This window comes from Panthera leo, chromosome F2 (genome assembly GCF_018350215.1).
Source record: "Panthera leo isolate Ple1 chromosome F2, P.leo_Ple1_pat1.1, whole genome shotgun sequence".
Taxonomy (NCBI): Eukaryota; Metazoa; Chordata; class Mammalia; order Carnivora; family Felidae; genus Panthera; species Panthera leo.
The window spans coordinates 41,354,065-41,375,534 of NC_056695.1; the positions used below are offsets into that span (position 1 = coordinate 41,354,065).

Below are 21,470 nucleotides of genomic sequence, written 5' to 3' on the forward strand. Positions count from 1 at the left end.
ATTATAGGCAGAATTGAGAACAACCAAAGGTTTGAAAATATAGAAGGCATACATCAAGAACCTTGTTTTTTAAAACATTGTATATAAGCCAGGAACATTGACAATACCTGGGAGCTTTTTCAGAATCACAGATTCTCAGGCCCTACTTTAGAATCAGAATCTAATCAGAGATCTTTTAATAAGATCTCTAGGAGTTTCATATGCACATTAAATCTGAGAAGCATTGATCAAAAGTTTGCATCTTTGAAATCTTAGAAACAAATTGTTTCCATTCATAAAGAATCATTTTAAGGAAATATATTTAATGAACTCCAAATGAGGGGGAAAAATTCACTGGTCAAATAGATATGGGAAAGGTTTTCTCTTTTGAGATTCACCATGCATAACATATACCGAAACTCTTAAAGTCTTGCAGTAAAGAAACCCACTAATTTTCTTTCATGCGACCTTTTCACAACTCATTTAACCATAGAACTATTTTATTTATTTATTTTTTTAACTATAGAACTCTTAGGTAACACTCATTTATATCTTAGCAAGTTCTGTTGATCAGATCTTGGGGAAGCTGGTCTGATATCTTTTGTATTAATTGATAAATATTCATGAAAATAAAGAAGTTGCATTTTCAAAGACTATAGATTTATGAAACCTTGATTCATCTTGAAATGCACAATTTTTCAGAGTTTTTGAATTACCTATATTCTTGGCTCTGTATAGCCCAATTTTAGGAAATTTAAGATTTACTTACATTTCCGGAAGTTCATTTGAAAAGCGCTGATTAGGTGTCTGCTGCTCTTGAAAATACTAGTTAAGAGTTTGCAATTCTGGATACATAAGGAAGTGGAATAGCAATAGAAAATACTGATTTCTTCTTAAACTTATCTTTTTCTTATGCACTTTAACACCTTAACCATCATTTTTTATTACCTGCCTTACTATTCTTGCTGTCCTTAGGGCATTTTTCTGCTTTTCCTTGTATGTAATAGGTAAATGACTTATGACCTACGATCCATTTTAAACCTTAGGTGTTTCATTAAAATGATTGCCAGATTATTGAAAAGTTTAACCTCCTTAATGTGACCACTAATGATTAAAGGACAATTCAAACATGTCTTTGAATAAAATGATAAATACATAGCATTAATTTAGAAGACAAGGAGAGAAAAAGAAGATTACAGTTGAAATTTAGGATACTGGTATTTAAATAATCATTTCATTTTCTTTTAGGAACTCGAACGAGAAATCACATTTCAAGGTGACAGTGCCATTTATTATTCTTATTATAAAGATATGTTAAAAGCGCCCTCATTTGAAAGAGGTATGATAACCACATTTGTATCTTTTTAAATTACACTCTGCCTCCAACGTGGGGCTCAAACTCAGGAACCTGAGATCAAGAGTCATACGTTCTACCAACTGAGCCAGCCAGGCACCCCTCACATTTGTATTTTTAATAACAATGTTTTCTAGGGGCGCCCGGGTGGCTCAGCTGGTTAAGCGCCCGGCTTCTCGCGGTCCATGAGTTTGAGCCCCACATCAGGCTCTGTGCTGACAGCTCAAAGCCTGGAGCTTGCCTCAGGTTCTGTGTCTCCCTCTCTCTCTGCCCCTCTCCTGCTCATGCTCTGTCTCCTTCTCTCAAAAATAAATAAACATTAAAAATTTTTTTTAATAACATTTTTCTAAAATAAAACATTGCTCTATGTGTGAGCACTTGAATGTGGAAAATTGTCTCAGAATAGAAGTATTACTCTTTAGGGGTGCCTGGGTGGCTCAGTCAGTTAAGTGTCCAACTTCAAGCTCAGGTCATGATCTCATAGTTTGTGAGTTCGAGCCCCGCATCAGGCTCTGTGCTGACAGCTCAGAGCCTGGAGCCTGCTTTGGATTCTGTGTCTCCCTCTCTCTCTGCCCCTCCCCTGCTTGCTCTCTGTTTGTCTCTCTTTCTCTCTCAAAACTAGATAAATATTAAAAAAATTATTAAAAAAAGTATTACTCTTTTTTATACTTAATAAAGACATTGGAAAAATGAGGCACAGTGTATTGTATTTTGAGATTTTTCTTAATAACTTAAAATATTTAATGACCTCTGACATGTTTAATTATTTTAAAGCAGAATAAATAATCTGGAGAAAAATTTTTCTGTCTCTAGGTGTTTATGAATTGACACACAATAACAAAACTGTATCTCTGAAGACTATAAATGCAGTGCAGCAAATGTCTCTATATCCAGAACTTATCGCCAGTGTTTTGTATCAAGCAACTGGTAGCAATGTATGTTTTCTTTTGACTTTAATATTTATTTTCTTACATGTTTATGAATCATTAAAATTATTTAATGTTGTTCTATTATCTTTTCTTTTTTTTTGCCAATTAGGAGATTATTGAGCCAGTATACTTCTATATTGGCATTGTTTTTGGATTGCAAGGAATATACGTTACTGCTTTATTTGTTACAAGCTGGCTTATGAGTGGAACATGGCTAGCAGGAATGCTTACTGTTGCATGGTTCATTATTAACAGGTAAAAGATGTTTTCTTAATTAAGTTTTACAGTTTTTTATGGCTGTGGTATTTGGTTCTAAAAATGCCATCCCCCAAATATTCTACACCCTAATCCCAACCTGGGATGAGATATCATTCCTGGTTATGTTATGTTACATGGCACAGTTGACCTTAAGATACGAAGATTACGTGGTGGACCTGATACAATCATATGAGCCCTTAAAAGTGGAGATCTTTCTCCACTTGGTGCAGAAGGGGAGGTCAGAGATATTTGAAGCATGAGACAGGTTGCCGTGCTGTTGCTGGATTGAAGTGAGGAGGAAATGAATTTTGCCAGCAACCAGCGAACCTGTGAAAAGACCACAAGCCCTGAATGAGTATGGCAGCCCTGGCAGGTGCTTTGATTTTAGCTTAGGGAGTCCCTGAGCAAAGTATCCAGAGGAACTGGGGTAGGTTTTTTAGCTAATTTGTGTTGTTTTAAGCCTATACATTTGTGGTCATTTGTTATGCAACAATTGAAGGCGAATAAACTCACCTTGTATCTCTGTATTTTCAGACTTAGTAACATTGGCATATATGGATGTGCCTTTTCTTTCCCTACTTATTTATTTATTTATTTATTTTAAGTTTTTATTTATTTTGAGAGAGAGAGAATGCAAGTAGTGGAGGGGCAGAGAGAGAGAGAGAGAGAGAGAGAGAGAGAGAGAGAGAGAGAGAGAGAGAGAATTCTAAGCAGGCTCCACACTGGCAGAGCTGAGCCCAGTGTGGGGCTCAAAGTCATGAGCCTTGAGTTCATGACCTTAGCGGAAGTCAGATGCTTAACTGACTGAGCTACCCAGGTGCCCCTTTCCTCTTTTATTTAAAATTGATGACACGATTTCATGAAAAGAAAGAAGAGGCATCAGATAGATCACTATTTTTTTTTTTCAACATTTATTTATTTTGAGAGAGGGAGAGAGAGTGAGAGAGAGAGAGAATCCCAAGCAGGTTCCACACTGTCCTCGTGGGGCCCAACACGGAGCTTGATCTCACAAACTTCAAGATTGTGACCTGAGCCAAAATCAAGAGTCAGAGGCTTAACCGACTAAACCCCTGGGTACCCAAGATATATCGCTATTAAGTTAACCACCACAGATAAGGATTCTGTGTTAATCTGTCACAGAGTGCTTTGAATTAGTAAATCCATCCCTTTTGGTGATCAGAGCAGTCTCAGTTCTTTAATAGTAAGTAAAAAGAGAATAAGCAATGGGGTTTCTTTGAAATGGAGAGCTGATTTGAGACATAAAAATTCTCTTGGCATTGGTCAGTGTCAAAAATTTAATTCTGAATTATGGGTATTTTTTCTCTCCATAGCACTTTTCTCCCCTAACATTTATCATGACTAAATTTTTATTTTTTTATTATTAAAAATTTTTTTAACATTTATTTATTTTTGAGAGAGCACGAGTGGGGAAGGAGCAGAGAGAGATGGAGACACAGATTCCGAGGCAGGCTGTAGGCTCTGGGCTGTTAGCACAGAGCCTGACGTGGGGCTTGAACTCACAAACCATGAGATCATAACCTGAGCCAAAGTTGGATGCTTAACTGATAGAGCCACCCAGGCGCCCCATCATGACTAAATTTCTAAAAAATGAAACGTTTCTTCTGCTACAACATTTTCTTTTGGCAATTCCCAAATAAAAAATATGATACGTTTCAAGTTATTGAGACTCGGCATTAAGGGCTATATCTCTTACTGGGCTTTGTTTATATTTAGGGTCATATGCTGCCAATAATTTGATATAAAGCATATTTTAAAAATCTTCCTTAGAAGTTTTAAAGTATAGCTGTTCAGCTTTATGGCTTAAACCTATTTCTTCTTCTTTTTTTTATTTTTATTTTTTATTTTTTTAAAGTAAGTTCTATACCCAACATGGGGTTTCAATTCACAGCCCCAGGATTGAGTCATATGCTGTACTGACTGAGCCAGCCAGGTGCCCCTAAACGTATTTCTTCTTAAAAACAGGAATGAGCCAAACTTTATTATTACAAAAACAGTATATGTATGTTATGGAAAATTAAAACCAGCAAAAACAAAATAACTTTACATTCCCACCACCTGGAGATCACTCGCCATTGTTTATACCTCGGTGTTTATACTTTTGGATCTTTTTCTATGTGAGTATGTATGTGTATGTGTATATAGTGTATGTATTTGTGTGTGTATTTTTTTTGTCAGAATGAAATATATTACACATACTGTTTTATATTCTGCTTTCTTTATTCAGCAGTCTACCTTTCCAAGAACTTTTTTTTTTTTTTTAAAGTAAACTCTATGCCCAACATGGGGCTTGAACTCACAACCCAGAGATCAAGAGTCACGTGCTCTACCGAATGAACCCCTCCACTTCAATAACTTTTTTTTTTCAGTACGCTCCACACCCAATGTGGGGCTTGAACTCAGGACCTTGAGATCAAGAGTCAGATGCTGTACTGACTAACCATCCAGGCAGGCACCCCTCAATAACTTTTTATCTTACCTCTTACCCGTGTTGACCTCAGAATACCCCAAAAAGCTGGTTTGTCCAAACCAGCATTTAATCCAGGACCACATATTGCATCTGGTTGTTATGTTCTTTAATTCTTTTTTTCAAGATTTAAGAAAAAAATGTTGATTTATTTTTGAGAAAAGAGAGAGAGTGGAGTGAGGGGGTGGCAGAGAGAGAGGGAGACAGAGGATCCCAAGTGGGCTCTGCACTGAGAGTGGAGAGACTGATGCAGGGCTCAAACTCACAAACCTGTTGAGATCATGACTTGAACCAGGGTCAGATGCTTAACCGACTGAGCCAGCCAGGTGCCCCTCCTTATTTCTCTTTAAATCTAACATAATCCCTTTTTTCTGTTGAAGAGACCAAGTCAGTTATCCTACAGAATATCCCACCTTATGGATTTCTCTTGTTGCTTCCTGTGGTGTCATCTAGCTTTTCCCTCTATTCCTTGTGTTTCTATAACCTGGAAGTTATATCCAAAGGCTTGATGAGTTCAAGGTAAACAGTTCTAGTTAGAATATATCATAGGTGGTATGTTTTTCGTGTTCCATGATATTAAAAATTACAAGGTATTTACTTGGCCTGCCCCTAGTGAGTCTGAGATTGCTGCTTTGGGGAATGACAGTCAGATTTCTTCATTGAATAGTGTGACTAGAAAATAATCTGTGCCCTTTTCAATGTTAACCATTTACCTAAGGGTTGTAACTCTAGTTGATAATCTGCTGAAATTAGTAATTACATTAGGGTTTATTAAATTATATGTTTCTATTTTCATTAGCTAGATTCTTAATTCTTCAAAAGGTAAAATTTTTCTTGATTAATGAAGGTTCTTTGGTTACCTTTAAATACAGTTACTATTAGAAAGTCAGGGGGCACCTGGGTGGCTCAGTCAGTTAAGTGTCAGACTCTTGATTTCAGCTCAGATCATGATCTCAGCGGCCATAAGCCCTGGTTGGGCTCCACGCTGAGTGGCTCCATGCTTAAGATTCTCTTTCTCTTGGAGCGCCTGGACGGTTGGGCAGCCGACTTTGGCTCAGGTCATGATCTCATGGTTTGTGAGTTCAAGCCCCATGTCGGGCTCTGTGTTGACAGCTCAGAGCCTGGAGCCTGCTTCAGATTCTGTGTTTCCATCTCTCTCTGCCCCTCCCCTGCTTACGCTCTGTGTCTGTCTCTCTCTCTCTCTCTCAAAAATAAAAATAAAATAAAATAAACCTATATAAAAAAAGATTCTCTCTATTAGAGTTCATTCTATTAGAATTCATTGTTAGAAATTTAATAGCCCAAAGTATTTCAGAACTCATAGACTAGGTCTAGAAAGTCTTGCTTTTTAGAATGAAATGTATTTAGTATAAAACTAGCATTATTTAAAATAATAAAAGGATTGTTTTCTTCAGTATGTGATGTATTAGTTATTGCTGCATAAAAAATCACCCTAAAACTTAACAGCTTAAAACAAACATTATGTCACAGTTTCTGGTGGTCAGGAATCCACAGTGGCTTAACTGGGTGGTTCTGGTTCAGAGCCTGTTATGAGGGTGCAGTCAAGAGTTGTTTAAGGGTATAAACATTTGAAGGTTTGATTGGTCTGGACCATCTACTTCCAAGCTCATTCATGTGACTTTTTACAAGAAACCTCGGTTCTTTAGCTGGTTGTTGGCCCGGGAGACTTTAATTTTTCAACACACAAGCCTCACCATAGGGCTGCTCACAGCTTGGCTGCTGGCTTTCTTTATAGTGAGTGATCCAAAAAGAGTGTGGAGTGAGTGTGCTGTAGTGGAAGCCAGATCTCTCTTTTTTTTTTTTAATGTTTATTTATTTTTGAGACAGAGAGAGATAGAACATTAACGGGGGAGGGTCAGAGAGAGAGGGAGACACAGAATGTGAAGCAGGCTCCAGGCTCTGAGCTGTCAGCGCAGAGCCCGACGTGGGGCTCAAACTCACAGACCATGAGATCATGACCTGAGCCGAAGTCAGAGGCTCAACCGACTGAGCCACCCAGGCGCCCCTCCAGATCTCTTTTAAAACTTAATTATCAGAAATGATAGGACGTTACTCTGCCATATTCTGTTGATCATGCAGACTAACTCCGGTGCATTATGGGAAGTAACTACACAGGGTGTTAATACTAGGAGGCAGGGACCATTGCAGACCATCTTGGAGACTGGCTACTATAGGCAGGGAACTTTTTGTTTTTTAAGTAGGCTCCACCCCCAGCACAGGGCTCAAACTCATGACCCTGAGATCAAGAGTTGTATACTCTACGGACTGAGACAGCCAGGCACCCACCAGTGAACTTTTAATATTCATTTTGTTTAATTTCTAGATCTATCTTTATCTTCATCAGAAATTTGAAGAGGGGAAGCCCAGGCAATTTTTCCTTGTAAAAATAATGGCATTAAAGACTCCTTGCCACATGTTTAAAGTTCATTTGTTTATTTTGAGAGAGAGAGCGAGCAGGGGAGGGGCAGAGAGAGAGAATCCCAAGCAGGCTCTGTGCTCTCAGCGTGGACTGAACCACCCTGGTGCCCCCCAAATAAGAGTGTTTTAGAGCTCTTAGTGAGAATTGTAAGGAAATTGCCTTATTTAATGATACATTGTATCCTGGGTACCTAGAGCAGGAGTTAGGTAGAAAATTTGTGATATATTCTGCTAAAATGTATCTTTTGGCAATTAAAATATTCTTAACAAGTAGCTTTTATTTGTTTTGCATTTCGCTCATTTTTTATTGATATATATTTTATACTGGAAAATATATTTTAATGCTGTGAAAGATAACTTGCTTTTTTTTTTATTCAGCAGCTTTAGAGTTTATATATGAATACCTAGAAAAGTATAAAAAGGTATTAGTCATTCCATTATATTATGATTATTCGTAGTGTTCTTTTTTTTTTTTTTTTTTTTTAATTTTTTTTTAACGTTTATTTATTTTTGGGACAGAGAGAGACAGAGCATGAACGGGGGAGGGGCAGAGAGAGAGGGAGACACAGAATCAGAAGCAGGCTCCAAGCTCTGAGCCATCAGCCCAGAGCCCGACGCGGGGCTCGAACTCACGGACCGCGAGATCGTGACCTGAGCCGAAGTCGGACGCTCAACCGACTGAGCCACCCAGGCGCCCCATTCGTAGTGTTCTTAGTTGCATTTTGTGTTACTTGTTTCTTAACACCAGAAGGGAAAAGCAGTATTATAAGACTAAAAAATGTAGGCATACTAGAAAATTTGAGGAAATTTTAGGAAACAGCACTGTATAGACAGTAGTGAGGGAAAACTCAGTGGCAAATGACTCCCTCTTAACAGACGTGATCACCAAAATAGGGTAACCAAAACCAGGCTTTACACATAAACAATATGGAAGAGTCCTACTGATCTTCTCATCTACAAATATATACCTGGGTATCACTTTCAGTGAAAACATATTTATATTTGAAGAACAAAGAAGAAATGTGTAGGATTAAGTGTACTACTGGGTGGTTCAGTCGGTTGAGTGTCCGACTTCGGCTCGGGTTATGATCTTGTGGTTTGTGGATTTGAGCCCCGCATTTGGCTCTGCACTGACAGTTTAGAGCTTGGAGCCTGCTTTGGATTCTGTCTCCTTCTCTCTCTACCCCTCCCAACTCACGTTCTGTCGCTCTCAAAAATAAATAAACCTTTAAAAAAAATGTATGTTAAAGTTAGTCTTTGGCCCCCCAAAAAGTAATTGTACATTGGTAATAATAAAGAGGTTAGGTGCAAGGAAATATCCATGACGTAGAGGTACAGCTAACGGAAAATAATGGTAACACATGATGCTGGTTCTGTTGTGATGGTATTGGTATACTCAGAATGCTCATGGAGGTACAAGCTTTTTAAATTTTAGGTGGTAGTCTTCCCCAAGAATTCCATTTCATCACAAGACAGTAATCCAGAAAAGGAGGGAAATAACATGAAAAATTAGAAAACCATCTAAATATAGGAGAATGGTTAGGTAAATTGTAATACATCAGTGCAAGGCAATATGCTGCCATTGGAAGTTATACTGATACTGTGTAAATGTTTTTCATCTTTCACACATTATACATTGACATACCAAACTGTTTTATATGTTATCCGACTCAGCATTTCTTGGACTTCAGTTCTGTATATTTAAAACTTAATTCTCATGGATTCCATGTACTGACATAAATAATTTGAATTCTGTAATGCTACTTACATATAAAACAAAACTAGGTAATGCTCCATATACTTAAAAGCACTTATGCTACTATAAAACTGAAATCAATCGTGGTACCTGGGTGGCTCAGTCAGTTGAGCATCTGACTTCAGCTCAGGTCATGATCTCACAGTTTGTGGGTTCGAGCCCCACATCAGGCTCTGTGCTGACCGCTTGCTCACAGCTTGGAGCCTGCTTCAGATTCTGTCTCCTTGTCTCTCTGCCCCTCCCCCGCTCACGCTTTGTCTCATTCTGTTTCTCAAAAATAAATAAATGTAAAAAAAATTTTTTTAAATAAAACTGAAACTAATCTATTAATGAAATAATGAACCAGCAAAATATTAACTGAAAAGATAAATTTAACATAAAAAATGATATTTTGCTAAAACCAGATTTCTACTATCTGTGTAAATATGGTACCATTCCAGCAGGTTCTTTTGAATATGGTAAACCTACACAGCTGGGTACTGTGAGATGACTCACTTCTCATCATGTTGCTCTCTTGTCTACTATGGAATCTTTTTTTTTTTTTTTTTTTTTTTTTTTCTTTTTTTACCATAGTGATCATGACATCGTTTTGTTTTTATTTGACAGTACATCATTTAGTATTACAGTCATCTCTCCCCCCGCCATTAACTCAAGCCAATTGAAGTAATGCTATATTGCCAACTACATTGTTTTGTGTTTTTTTTTTATTTTTTATTTTTTAACGTTTATTTATTTTTGAGACAGATAGAGACAGAGCATGAATGGGGGAGGGTCAGAGAGAGGGGGACACAGAATCTGAAACAGGCTCCAGGCTCTGAGCTGTCAGCACAGAGCCTGACGCGGGGCTCGAACCCACGGACCGCGAGATCATGACCTGAGCCGAAGTCGGCCGCTTAACCGACTGAGCCACCCAGGCGCCCCTATTGCCAACTACATTGTTAACACAAACATGGAAGCGAGTACTGAAATCCAGATTAGGCTTATACCATGACGTGTCTAAAATGAAAATTCAAAGGGTGCTTGGCTGGATCAGTTGGTGGAACATGTGACTCTTAATCTCAGGGTCATGAGTTCAAGACCTACATTGGGTGTAGCGATTACTTTAAAAAAAGAAAGAAAATTGAAAATGAAACCAGGGCTTCCTGGTTTCTGTGAATGTATCAATAGGCCTATGCATCCTAGGTGATTTAACTAGTTATTATTTTAAACTACTGGTTTGTGCTGCTCTAGACTCTGCCACTGGGGGAGAAAAAGTGGGTCTCATCTGATTTAGTCACTTTCTTCCTACTATTAGCCTTCTGTTCCTCACAAGGACCAAACATGGTAAAGGCAAGAGAGAGTAGCTCAGGTGTTCAGCAAGGTAGCAGTGGGGAGGCTTGTGTAGGTGAAGAGGGTAACTGGCAGAGATCCTACTCAGTCTGTGTTGCAACAACTCCCCTTTTCCAGTGCAGAGTTTTAAAGATTTTCACTGTACTGATCTGTGATTTAGGCAGGGATAGTGAGTAAACCTTCAGAAAGGTGACTGCTGGGTCCAGCTTCCCAATTTTGGGAATGTGTCCTGGCCATTAAATATTCTTGAACTGTATTTATTGATACATATGTTATGGAAAGATGCTCATTAGATATTAAGTGAAAAGTGGTTCATTACAGAATTATAAAAGAGCCAAGATCTAATACCGTTTACTAAGCTGTAGATATACTGCTAAGTTAATATTTACAGCTTTTATTTTGTTTGATCTTCATGTATGATCCTGTTTTTTTCATATATATGTATTCAATCACATATATATTCATAGACAAGTTTTCTTATAATACTTTTTAACTGTTTTACTGAGGTATAACTGTCATAAAATGTACATATTTAAAGTATACAGTTTGATCAGTTCAGGCATTTAGACACACTCTTGAAACCATCAATAAAATCAATGTAATAAACATATCTATCACCTCCAAAAGTTTCTTTGTGCCTCCCAGTAACGCTTCCTTCTTTCTTCTTCTTACCTCACCTCTACTAACTTCCATTGTCCCCAGAAAACCAGGAATCTGCTTTCTGTCACTATAGTTTTCATTTTATAGAATTTTAAATTTATTTTTATTTTTTTATTTTAGAGAGAGAGCGAGAGTGGGGGAGAGGGGCATAGATAGAGAGGGAATCCCAGACAGGCTCCACACTCAGCATGGAGCCCAACATGGGGCTCAATCTCATGACCCTAGGATCAATCTTAGCCGAAATGAAGAATCAGACACTGAACCTAACTGAGCCATCCAGGCACCCCTCATTTTCCAGAATTTTACTTAATAAAGTCATATAGCATATACTTTTTGGTCTTTTTTTTTTTTTTAACTCAGCATAATTATTTTGAGACTCATGTATATTGGGCATATCAATAGTTCATTCCTTTTCATTGCTAAGAAGTATCCTATATCACAGTTTGATGGAACTAACTTACATGCAAATACATTCACCTCTATTATTTAGGAGAATTAATACAACAATTTTCACAAAAATTTTAAAGCAGTAGCACCTTTGTTTCTGTGTAGAAAAAAAACATTGAGCGCGAGTCCTAAATTTGGTGATTGTTGGAAAGGTAATTCTCTTGAGGTGTGAGGATATGCCCAGGAGACAACATGCTGTAGCGCAGATTGAGAAGAAATCTAGGAAGAGCCTGGAAAGACATTCTGTATTTGGCATTTAAGGGTTTCTGGATATATCACGTGAAGGATTACTGTAATGGTAATTCCTGGGAACTGCTGATTGAAAAGATTATTAAACTAGATATCAGAAGATGCATTGTAATCCCAGTTGTGCCAGCTATATGACATTGATTAAGTCACATCACCTCTCTGAACTTCATATTCTTTACATAAGGGAGGATAAGAACCTTGGGCCTGTCAGGCCTGCTAATTATGTAATGCAGATTGTATTCTAGAGAAGAGTAGCCATCTATCTCATTAAGGGAAGAAAGGGTAGGAACTGAAATCTAGTGTCCTCTACGACAAGTTGTGTGCCTTAACATGAGGCGTATCTGCTCAGAGCAGAAAGCCTTTTTCAAATTTTCACAGTTGCCCATCTATTCACCAAGCAGTGTACAACCACACTGAGTCTTCCTGGAAGGGAGGAAAGGGGGGTTGAATGAGATGCTTAATTTGCTCCAGGTGCTATATAGACCGTAGTGGCTCTATGTCTACCTCACAGGATTGTTACAGAGAACAATGACATGTGTGTGAAAGTACTTTGAAAAGTACAGTGTTACATAAATATAATGTCTTGATATTTTGCTCTTCATCTGTGGTTTACTTTAGGGTAGATACAACAAGAATTGAATACTCCATTCCTTTAAGAGAAAACTGGGCACTGCCATACTTTGCATGCCAAATTGCTGCACTTACAGGCTATTTAAAAAGCAACCTAAATACTTACGGAGAGGTAAGATACAAACTTATTTGTCACAGTTAATTTTGATGTATTGCAAATGTATATAATTTTAAAGTTAGTCATATTAACAGGTCAGTGATATTCAGTGAAGCCTAATTACTACATAATAAAGGATATATTTACAGAGTCTTACTATAACACTATTAGTCTAGTCAGATTGACGGGTAAATTATTATTTTTTTGAAGTTTATTTATTTATTTTGAGAGAGGCAGAGACAGTGCCAAGTGAGGGAGGGGCAGAGAAATGGAGAGTGAGAATCCCAAGCAGGCTTCGTGTTGCCAGCGCTGAGGCCCACGTGGGGCTTGAACTCACGAAACCATGAGGTCATGACCTGAGCCAAAACCAACAGTCAGATGCTTAACCAACTGAGCCACCTAGGTGCCCCTGACGGGTAAATTATTTTTAAGAGAAAGGAGATGTTGTATTGTTTCAGTGCAGTTACTTGACAAATAAATGAAGAGTTTATTATTTTGAAAATTAATCTCTCATTATTTTACCATTTTTTTTCTGTAATATTGATAGCTTTTAGTCATTGCAAGTTAAGAAAATATTAATGAAGATGTATATAGTGACTACAAATGGCAGCAGTGTTATCTTTTATGGTAGCACCGCATGTTTTCTGTTTTTCTGGCAACCACAGCTCTAATTTTTTATCACAATGATTTTGTCATTTTGAAAGGTTATACAAGTGGAATTATATAGTATGTTATCCTTCAAGATTGGCTTTTTTTCTTTTTTTTTTAAATGTTTTTTTTATTTTATTTTATTTTTATTTTTATTTTTTTTTGCAGAAGCTACAACCTTTCTATTTATTTTATTTTTATTTTTGGGACAGAGAGAGACAGAGCATGAACGGGGGAGGGGCAGAGAGAGAGGGAGACACAGAACCGGAAGCAGGCTCCAGGCTCTGAGCCATCAGCCCAGAGCCTGACGCGGGGCTCGAACTCACGGACCGCGAGATCGTGACCTGGCTGAAGTCGGACGCTCAACCGACTGCACCACCCAGGCGCCCCTTAAATGTTTATTTTTGAGAGAGAGAGAGGGAGAAAGAGAATGAGCAGGGGAAGGGCAGAGAGAGAGGAAGAGAGAGAATCCCAAGCGGTCTCTGTACTGTCAGCACAAAGCCTGACATGGGGATCCATCTCACCAGCTGGGAGATCATGACCTGAGCCGAAATGAAGAGTCGGAAGCTTAACTTACGGAGCCACTCACGTGCCCCAAGATCAGCTTTTTTTCATTTAGCCTAATGCCCTTGACATCCACCTAAGTTATTGCATTGTGTCAATAGTTTGCTTATTTTCATTGCTGAGTAGTATTGGAATAGGATGTGTATTTTAATCACATATTTGGTAGTTTGCTTCCCATTCTTGAGGCTAGATCTTGTGATCCCTGTTGCATCAGTCTGTCCAAGCTCAGATCTTTGTGCAGTTATTTGGAGCTATGTAGACATATCTGTGGTTGATTACTGAAATACATTTAATGTGTCAAGTAATATGTGTAAAATAGTTAACAATAAAGGCATAGTTGAAAATGAAGTGAGCAGGGTAAAGGATAGACAAAAGTGCACAGAATTTTGAAAATGTTCAAAGAAAGGAAAAACAGCTAATTGTGCAGATTGTGTTTGACATATATTTTTTAAAAATCTTTAAGTGTTTGTTTATTTTTAAGAGAGAGATCATGCATGAGCAGGGAGAGGCAGAGAGAGGGAGACAGAGGATCTGAAGCAGGCTCCACACTGACAGTGGAGAGCCCGATGTGAGGCTCTGAACTCATGAACTGTGAGATCATGACCTGAGCTGAAGTTGGAGGCTTAACTGACTGAGCCACTCAGGCAACACCCCCCCCCCACACACACCCCCATATATTTCTATCTTATTTCACACTGTATATACTTTAAAGTAGTTTGAGGGTAAACCCGTGGCATGAGTAATTTGCTTTATTGTACTGTAGCTTTACATGTACTGGACCTACATGTCCAGTAGGTTAGTTAGGCCGGATCTAGACCTGATTTCTGGTACTGTTTTCTCAGGGGATGATGGTTTCACGTCTGGTTATTAGAGTTCTGGTTGTTCCACATTAGAAGTTTCCAGAACACTTTCTCTTAAAGCTATGGTGCTATGAAGAGCAGAAGCTTATGTGTTCTATCAGTGCTAAGCTCTTCTAGGCCTTGCAGTTGGTATTCTTCGACCAACTGATAGAATTTTTCCATCTCTTACACTTTGTTTTCTGGTCTTAATCTTATTCAGGGTGCTGGAAAATCTTTATATCTGCTGACGGCCTGAAGTATTTCTCATTTTGGAATCTATTATTTTTTAATTTTTAAAAAGTGTGGTTTTTTTTTTTTTGGTTTTTTTTTTTGAGAGAGAGAGACAGAGCGTGAGCAGGGGAGGGGCAGAGAGAGACACAGAATCTGAAGCAAGCACTAGGCTCCAAGCTGTCAGCACAGAGCCTGATGCGGCGCTCGAACTCATGAACTGTGAGATCATGACCTGAGCCAAAGTTGAATGCTGAACCAACTGAGCCACCCAGGCGCCCTGAAAGACTTAGTTTTAGAAGAGAGCATGGCTATTATCTTAGGTTTCTTGACTAGACTAGACCCTTATTGCCTTTCTCCTTTGCTATTCTTATCAGAACAAAGTCATGTGATACCATGCCTGATGGAGGAATTGGCAATAAAAATGCAGATCCCTGGAGGAAGTAGAGGTTGTTAGAAATATGCTAAGGAACAATGGATTTGTCACACTTGGGTTTCTCACTAAGGGATCACTTGGGAGATAACATTTGGAAAGACAGAATTGATTTTAGCCAGGCAAGGACAAGAAGTCCTTGTGTTTAGTATGTTAGCAGAGGGAAAAAGAGTTTTATATGATTGACAGTACAAGCACTGGGGAAAGGCAAGGGCACACATTTGCTGAGAAGTAATGAAAAAAGAGCAGTGGGCTTTTTTCCTTTTTTCCTTTCCTTGGAATAGGCTGAGACATAAACAGACTGTTTAAATGGAAACTCTTAGGGAAATTTGGAAGTGAACATGTTTTTTAGAGTGAATGGAGTTACTTTCACAATACAAAAGCCCATCGACACGTCTGGCAAAAGCCACCGTTGTCTTATATTTTTTACTTTACCTCTTGTGATAAAAGAAAAATGTACTGAATTTTTTCCCTTTGTCTTCCTGAAATTCTCAATATGGTTTTGAACTTTGAGGATTTATTTATCTCTGTGTTTTATTTAAGATCTTATTGTTTATGTAAGGATTTAATAATAATTATGTGACTTAAAAACAAAATTTCTAGAATTATATAGCTTAAAGTTGAACCAGTAACAGGGCTGCAACTGTGAGGTAACAACCTCATGGATTTTTATAGTAATAAAGCTACTGATATTTAGTTTCTTTCTTTTGTTTTCCCTAGAGGTTTTGCTACTTGTTGATGAGTGCTTCAACTTACACGTTTATGATGATGTGGGAGTACAGCCACTATCTCTTATTTCTTCAAGCAATATCTCTGTTCTTGCTAGATAGTTTTTCACTGGAGCAAAGTGAGAAGGTATTTTGAATTTTAAAATTGTGGTTTTAAATCTGGAGAATAAGTATTTTTATAGTGTTGTATCTTTAGGTAATTTGGCTTTTAAGCTTTATTTTGAAATTTTTGTTGTTTGGGTTTTGTTTGTTTTGTTTTGGGGGGCAGCGGTGGGATTATTTTGAAATGTTTTAATAGGCTCTGACTTACACTTGTACTCAAAAGATTGTTAAACTCATTCTCCCAGCCGTTTAAGGACTTCAAAATTCCCTTCAAGACAGCCTGCTTACCCAAAGTCACCATGTGCTTCTGCTCTTTTGAGCCATTTCTCCTTCCCTTTCTATTTCTTAAAAAAAAAAAAAAAAAAGTGAAATATAGAATATACACAAAAGAGTGTATATACGCTGTGTAAATATACTATATAGAATAAAACATGACTGTTTGACCATCCAGGCCAAGAAATAGAGCATTTGAATACCCAGAAGTCCTGCTTTTAACTGCTTCCAGTCACATCTTGCTCCCTCCCCAACAGAGGTTCACTGTCCTGAGTTTTGTTAATCCTTTCCTCCTGTTTCCTTGTGGTTTTTACCACCTATCTATATATTCCTTAAAACATGCTGAAAATAATGTATTGTTTACTTTTGTCTGATTTGCTTGTGAGATTCATTCTTGATGATGTAAAGACCTGTATTTCTTTCATGTTTATGTATTTACACATTCTATTGATGGACATTTCAGTTTTTTTCCAGTTTATTGTCCATATGACCAGTGCTGCTATAAGCATTCTTACCTGGTACATAAGTGTATAGAGTCTAGTGTATACTAGAGTATACACTTCATAGTGGAATTACAAGTCAAAGGATATATGCATATTCAACCTAACCACATACCAAGTCTTTGTCCAGAATGGTTCTATCAGTTTATATAACTGCCTACAGTGGTTAAAGGTTCCCATCAATATTTGGTTCCTTTTTTTATCTTTATCTTTTTCACTCTTTTCTTATCTTTTATTTGTAAACATTTATTAAGTATTTAATATGTTGTCCAAGCCAGAAACTCTTGGGTCTTCTTGCTCTTTCTTGTCTTCATCCTATATATTTAGATGATCCAGAATCCTGATGAATACCAACATTTAGGTTAATTGAATTGAGGGTGTTTAACATAAAGAGTCATTAATCAAATACAATGCCATTATCTTATTAATTGAAAGGGTAGTAAGAACCCAAAAGCATCATACAGGAAGCAACTGCAGGAAGCAGTTACCACCACTAGAGTTGAGGGAGCAAAGGGGAGAAATTGGAGTTTTTAAAACTTCAAAACTTAGAAGAGGAACCCCTGTGGAGCTGAAACTTAAGCTTCTAAGGAGGGGCTGCCTCCCAGCTTTGCTGGAGTCTCTGAACTGGAGAAATGGAACCCAGACTTCTGAGAATGGGGGCTCTGTCCAGCTGGCCCTGGGGTCTCCGGGGCAAGAGAATGTGTTACAGCTGGTCTGTCGAGTGTTGGAGAAGCTGCACATGCATTTAGCTGCTTTAGCTGGAAGGAATTGCTCTAGTGGAGTGAAGAAGTATTGCTGATATGATACTCACAGGAGCTGCAAAGCAGACAGGAAGCCACAAGCTCCTCCCTTCTTCTTCAGCCTTATTATCTCTCTCTAGCGTTTCATATTGGCAGAGTTTAATAGGGAGCCAACTGGAAAAGCAGAGACATAGAAAGCAGAGTCCTCAACCCCAGCATTACAAGACAGTGGGTAGAGGGATAGGTTTGGAGCTAAGAGACAGTCACTCAATAACTAGCACACATCTCCAGAACCAGCATCCCAAATCAGGAAGTAGAATATTTTTAACACCTGGAAGATCCCATTGTGCCTTCTCCCTGTCAATGTTTCAGCCTTCCTACAGTGAGGTATTTCTTTTTCTTAATGGCTCTGGCCTTCTAAGAGGCCAGATATTTTTTGTTCTGTTTTTCTTTTTCTTTCTCTTTTTCTTTTTCATTTTCTTTTCTTTTCTTTTCCCTTTAATACTCTGTCTTTTGATTTCCTCCCCTAACTAATGTCTATATTTTGTCTTAGTTTTCCCTTTCCAAAAGGAATTAATCTTATGGTAGAGAAAATTACTATATTATTGAATTTTAGAAAAGAAATCTTTTTTTTTTTTTTTTTTTTTTTAGAAAAGAAATCTTCTAAGACAAACAACTTTCTCGGGAGATCTTCTATTAGGATATTGAATTTGACTTTCTTATGCTCACTGTTAAATGGACCAAATCTAAAAATACTGGTCTCTGGTGCTACATTTCATGGCAATGTTTTTACTAGGTGGTGTTTGGGAACTGCTGCTAAAGGTTATAATTTTTGATGTATGCAGTTTGATGATGTATAGATGGATTTTAATAACAGGGCAAGCCAAGTAAAATTAAATCAGAGCCTGGGACTAAGATTTTTTCAGTCTGATTTAGATGTCCTTGGTTTTAAAGCTTTTTACTTTGCTTATAAGAGTTATTTCTAAGAAAATAAGAAATTCATTTCATACCATAACATTAAAAATACAGATTAAACATTTGTATAATATATTCTAAATTATAGTAGAGCATTTATTTTATAATTGGATTATAATAATATAATTGGATACTAATAATTATTTATAATCTACTCTAAACAAAACCAATGAAAAGATGTACAGTAAGATTCATTTTATTCTCATTCATCTTATTTTGTTTCAACAGGTTCATGAAGTTTATAAAATCTATATATTTTCTCTCTTTCTGGGATATTTACTGCAGTTTGAGAATTCAGCTTTATTGGTGTCTCCTCTATTAAGTTTAGTAGTAGCCTTAATGCTTGCTAAGTGCCTTCAGGTAATAAGAATTGTCTTTTTATCATTCTTGTGGTAAATTTTTTAATTGTTCATTTTTCATGCCTCACTTCTTTGTTCATGGTTGTTTTCCCCACAGCTGAATGTGAAAAAAGGAACTTTTATAGCCAAAATAATGAAAGTGATTAATTTTTACTTGGTGTGTACTCTGACAGTGACACTGAATATTATAATGAAGGTAAATAACTCTGGGTCTGAAATTCATGTAGAAGAGCAAGTTGAATAATGAAAGTACGGGGCTAAATTTTAATGAGCATAATAACATAGCATGGTAATAAAGTTTTTACAGTAAAATTACAAGTTGAACAATGATCATTCTTTCATGAGAATATAGGATTCTGATTCTTTTCTAGATACGCTTAAAAGATACGCCTTATTTTCCATTTCATTTAAAATATTAAGTAATATATGGAGTAAATTGAGATGAGTAAAAGTGTTCAAAAGAGTATGTCAAGTCTCCTTGTTTCATAGTTATAGCATGTATTATTTAGTTCCTTTTTAATTCATATTTTTTGTTTTATAGTCTTGCTGTGTTTTCAGTTTCTAGACAGAAACATATTGCTGTGAGCATAGCTAATAGTTCTTTGTTGTAACTAGTGTTTTTTACTTCCAGATGTTTGTCCCACACAAAGAAAATGGGCACATGCTGAAATTCCTTGAAGTAAAATTTGGATTAAATATGACTAAGTAAGTTTTATTTATTGATTTTTTTAAGTTTATTTATTTTGAGAGAGAGAGAGTGCATGCACAAGTCAGGAAGGGGCAGAGAGGAAGAGAGCGAGAATCCCAGGCAGGCTTGGTGCCATTAGCACAGATACTGACACAGGGCTCAAACCCACAAATTGTGAGTACGTGACCTGAGCCGAAACTAGGAATTTCGGCTGAAATTGACTGAACCACTCAGGCACCCCAATACATTTTAGATTATATAAAAATTTATCTAGGGGCTCCTGGGTGGCTCAGTTGGTTAAGCATGTGACTTTGGCTCAGGTCATGATTTCCTGACTCGTGAGTACAAGCCCTGTATCAGGCTCTGTGCTGACAGCTCAGAGCCTGAGCCTGCTTCAGATTCTGTGTCTCCCTGTGTCTTTCTTCATCCCCCCCCCCACCCCCCCATGCACGTGTGCTCTCTCTCCCTCTCTCTCTCTTTCTCAAAAATAAACATTAAAAAAATTTTTAAAAAAAGTTTGTCTAACTCTATACCACTTAGAAAATATAGGGGCGCCTGGGTGGCTCAGTCGGTTAAGTGGCCGACTTCGGCTCAGGTCATGATCTCGCGGTCCGTGAGTTCAAGCCCCGCGTCGGGCTCTGTGCTGACAGCCCAGAGCCTGGAGCCTGTTTCAGATTCTGTGTCTCCCTCTCTCTGACCCTCCCCCATTCCTGCTCTGTCTCTCTCTGTCTCAAAAATAAAATAAATGTTAAAAAAAATTTTTTTTTTAATTAAAAAAAAAAAGAAAAAAAGAAAAAAGAAAATATAGAGCAGGGGCACCTGGGTGGCTCAGTCGGTTGGGCGTCCGACTTCGGCTCAGGTCATGATCTCACGGTCCGTGGGTTCGAGCCCTGCACCGGGCTCTGTGCTGACAGCTCAGAGCCTGGAGCCCGTTTCAGATTCTGTGTCTCCCTCTCTCTCTGCCCCTCCCCTGTTCATGTTCTGTCTCTCTCTGTCTCAACAATAAAGAAATGTTAAAAAAAAATTTTTAAAGAAAAAAAAAAAAGAAAATATAGAGCAAAAATAATCCAAGGGGTAGTAGACACTTAATTACATACCACTTAGAAAATAAATAATTTGGAAAATTATAATATCTAGGAGAAATATATTAATATTTTTTCTCATTAAAAAAATCTCATTTAGGGGCGCCTGGGTGACTCAGTTAAGCGTCCGACTTCAGATCAGGTCACGATCTCACGGTTTGTGAGTTCAAGCCCCACGTCGGGCTCTGTGCTGACAGCTCAGAGCCTGGAGCCTGCTTCGGATTCTGTGTCTCCCTCTCTGTCTCTGCCCCTCCCCTGCTCATGCTCTGTCTGTCTCTGTGTCAAAAATAAATAAAAACATTTAAAAAAAATCTCATTTAGGTGTTTTATAAATTAGATGTACTTAAACCCTAATAGTGTGACAGCATTTGAGAGTATTTTTTCTCTTAATGCAGAACAATGATACAGTCTAAAGTCAGAATAAATTAAAGATTTAAAATAAATAAAGAACCAATGTAATTAAAAAAATTTTTTTAAATGTTTATTTTTGAGAGAGAGAGAGCGAGCGAAAGAGAGAGAGAGAGAGAGAGAGAGAGAGAGAGAGACAGCATGAGTGGGGGAGGGGCAGAGAGAGAGAGGGAGACACAGAATCTGAAACAGGCTCCAGGCTCTGAGCTGCGGGGCTTGAACTCAGGAACAGGGAGATCATGACCTAGACTGAAGTCGGACACTTAACCGACTGAGCCATCCAGGCGCCCC

General features: G+C 37.8%; 1 protein-coding gene across 7 annotated transcripts in view; it reads left to right on the forward strand.

Annotated features, from left to right (window-relative positions):
• DPY19L4 (dpy-19 like 4) overlaps nucleotides 1–21,470 on the forward strand; it is a 66,671-nt gene that overhangs the window by 13,757 nt on the left and 31,444 nt on the right. For 4 of the 7 annotated variants that reach the window (XM_042923545.1, XM_042923551.1, XM_042923549.1 and 1 more), the window contains 8 exons: nucleotides 1,228–1,318; nucleotides 2,147–2,268; nucleotides 2,372–2,517; nucleotides 12,504–12,627; nucleotides 16,045–16,179; nucleotides 18,871–19,002; nucleotides 19,099–19,197; nucleotides 19,633–19,706. In XM_042923545.1, the coding sequence (XP_042779479.1) occupies nucleotides 1,228–1,318; nucleotides 2,147–2,268; nucleotides 2,372–2,517; nucleotides 12,504–12,627; nucleotides 16,045–16,179; nucleotides 18,871–19,002; nucleotides 19,099–19,197; nucleotides 19,633–19,706 (923 nt within the window). The remainder of the gene's footprint in view (nucleotides 1–1,227; nucleotides 1,319–2,146; nucleotides 2,269–2,371; nucleotides 2,518–12,503; nucleotides 12,628–16,044; nucleotides 16,180–18,870; nucleotides 19,003–19,098; nucleotides 19,198–19,632; nucleotides 19,707–21,470) is intronic. The other 3 variants (XM_042923546.1, XM_042923550.1, XM_042923547.1) reach the window with 2 other exon arrangements.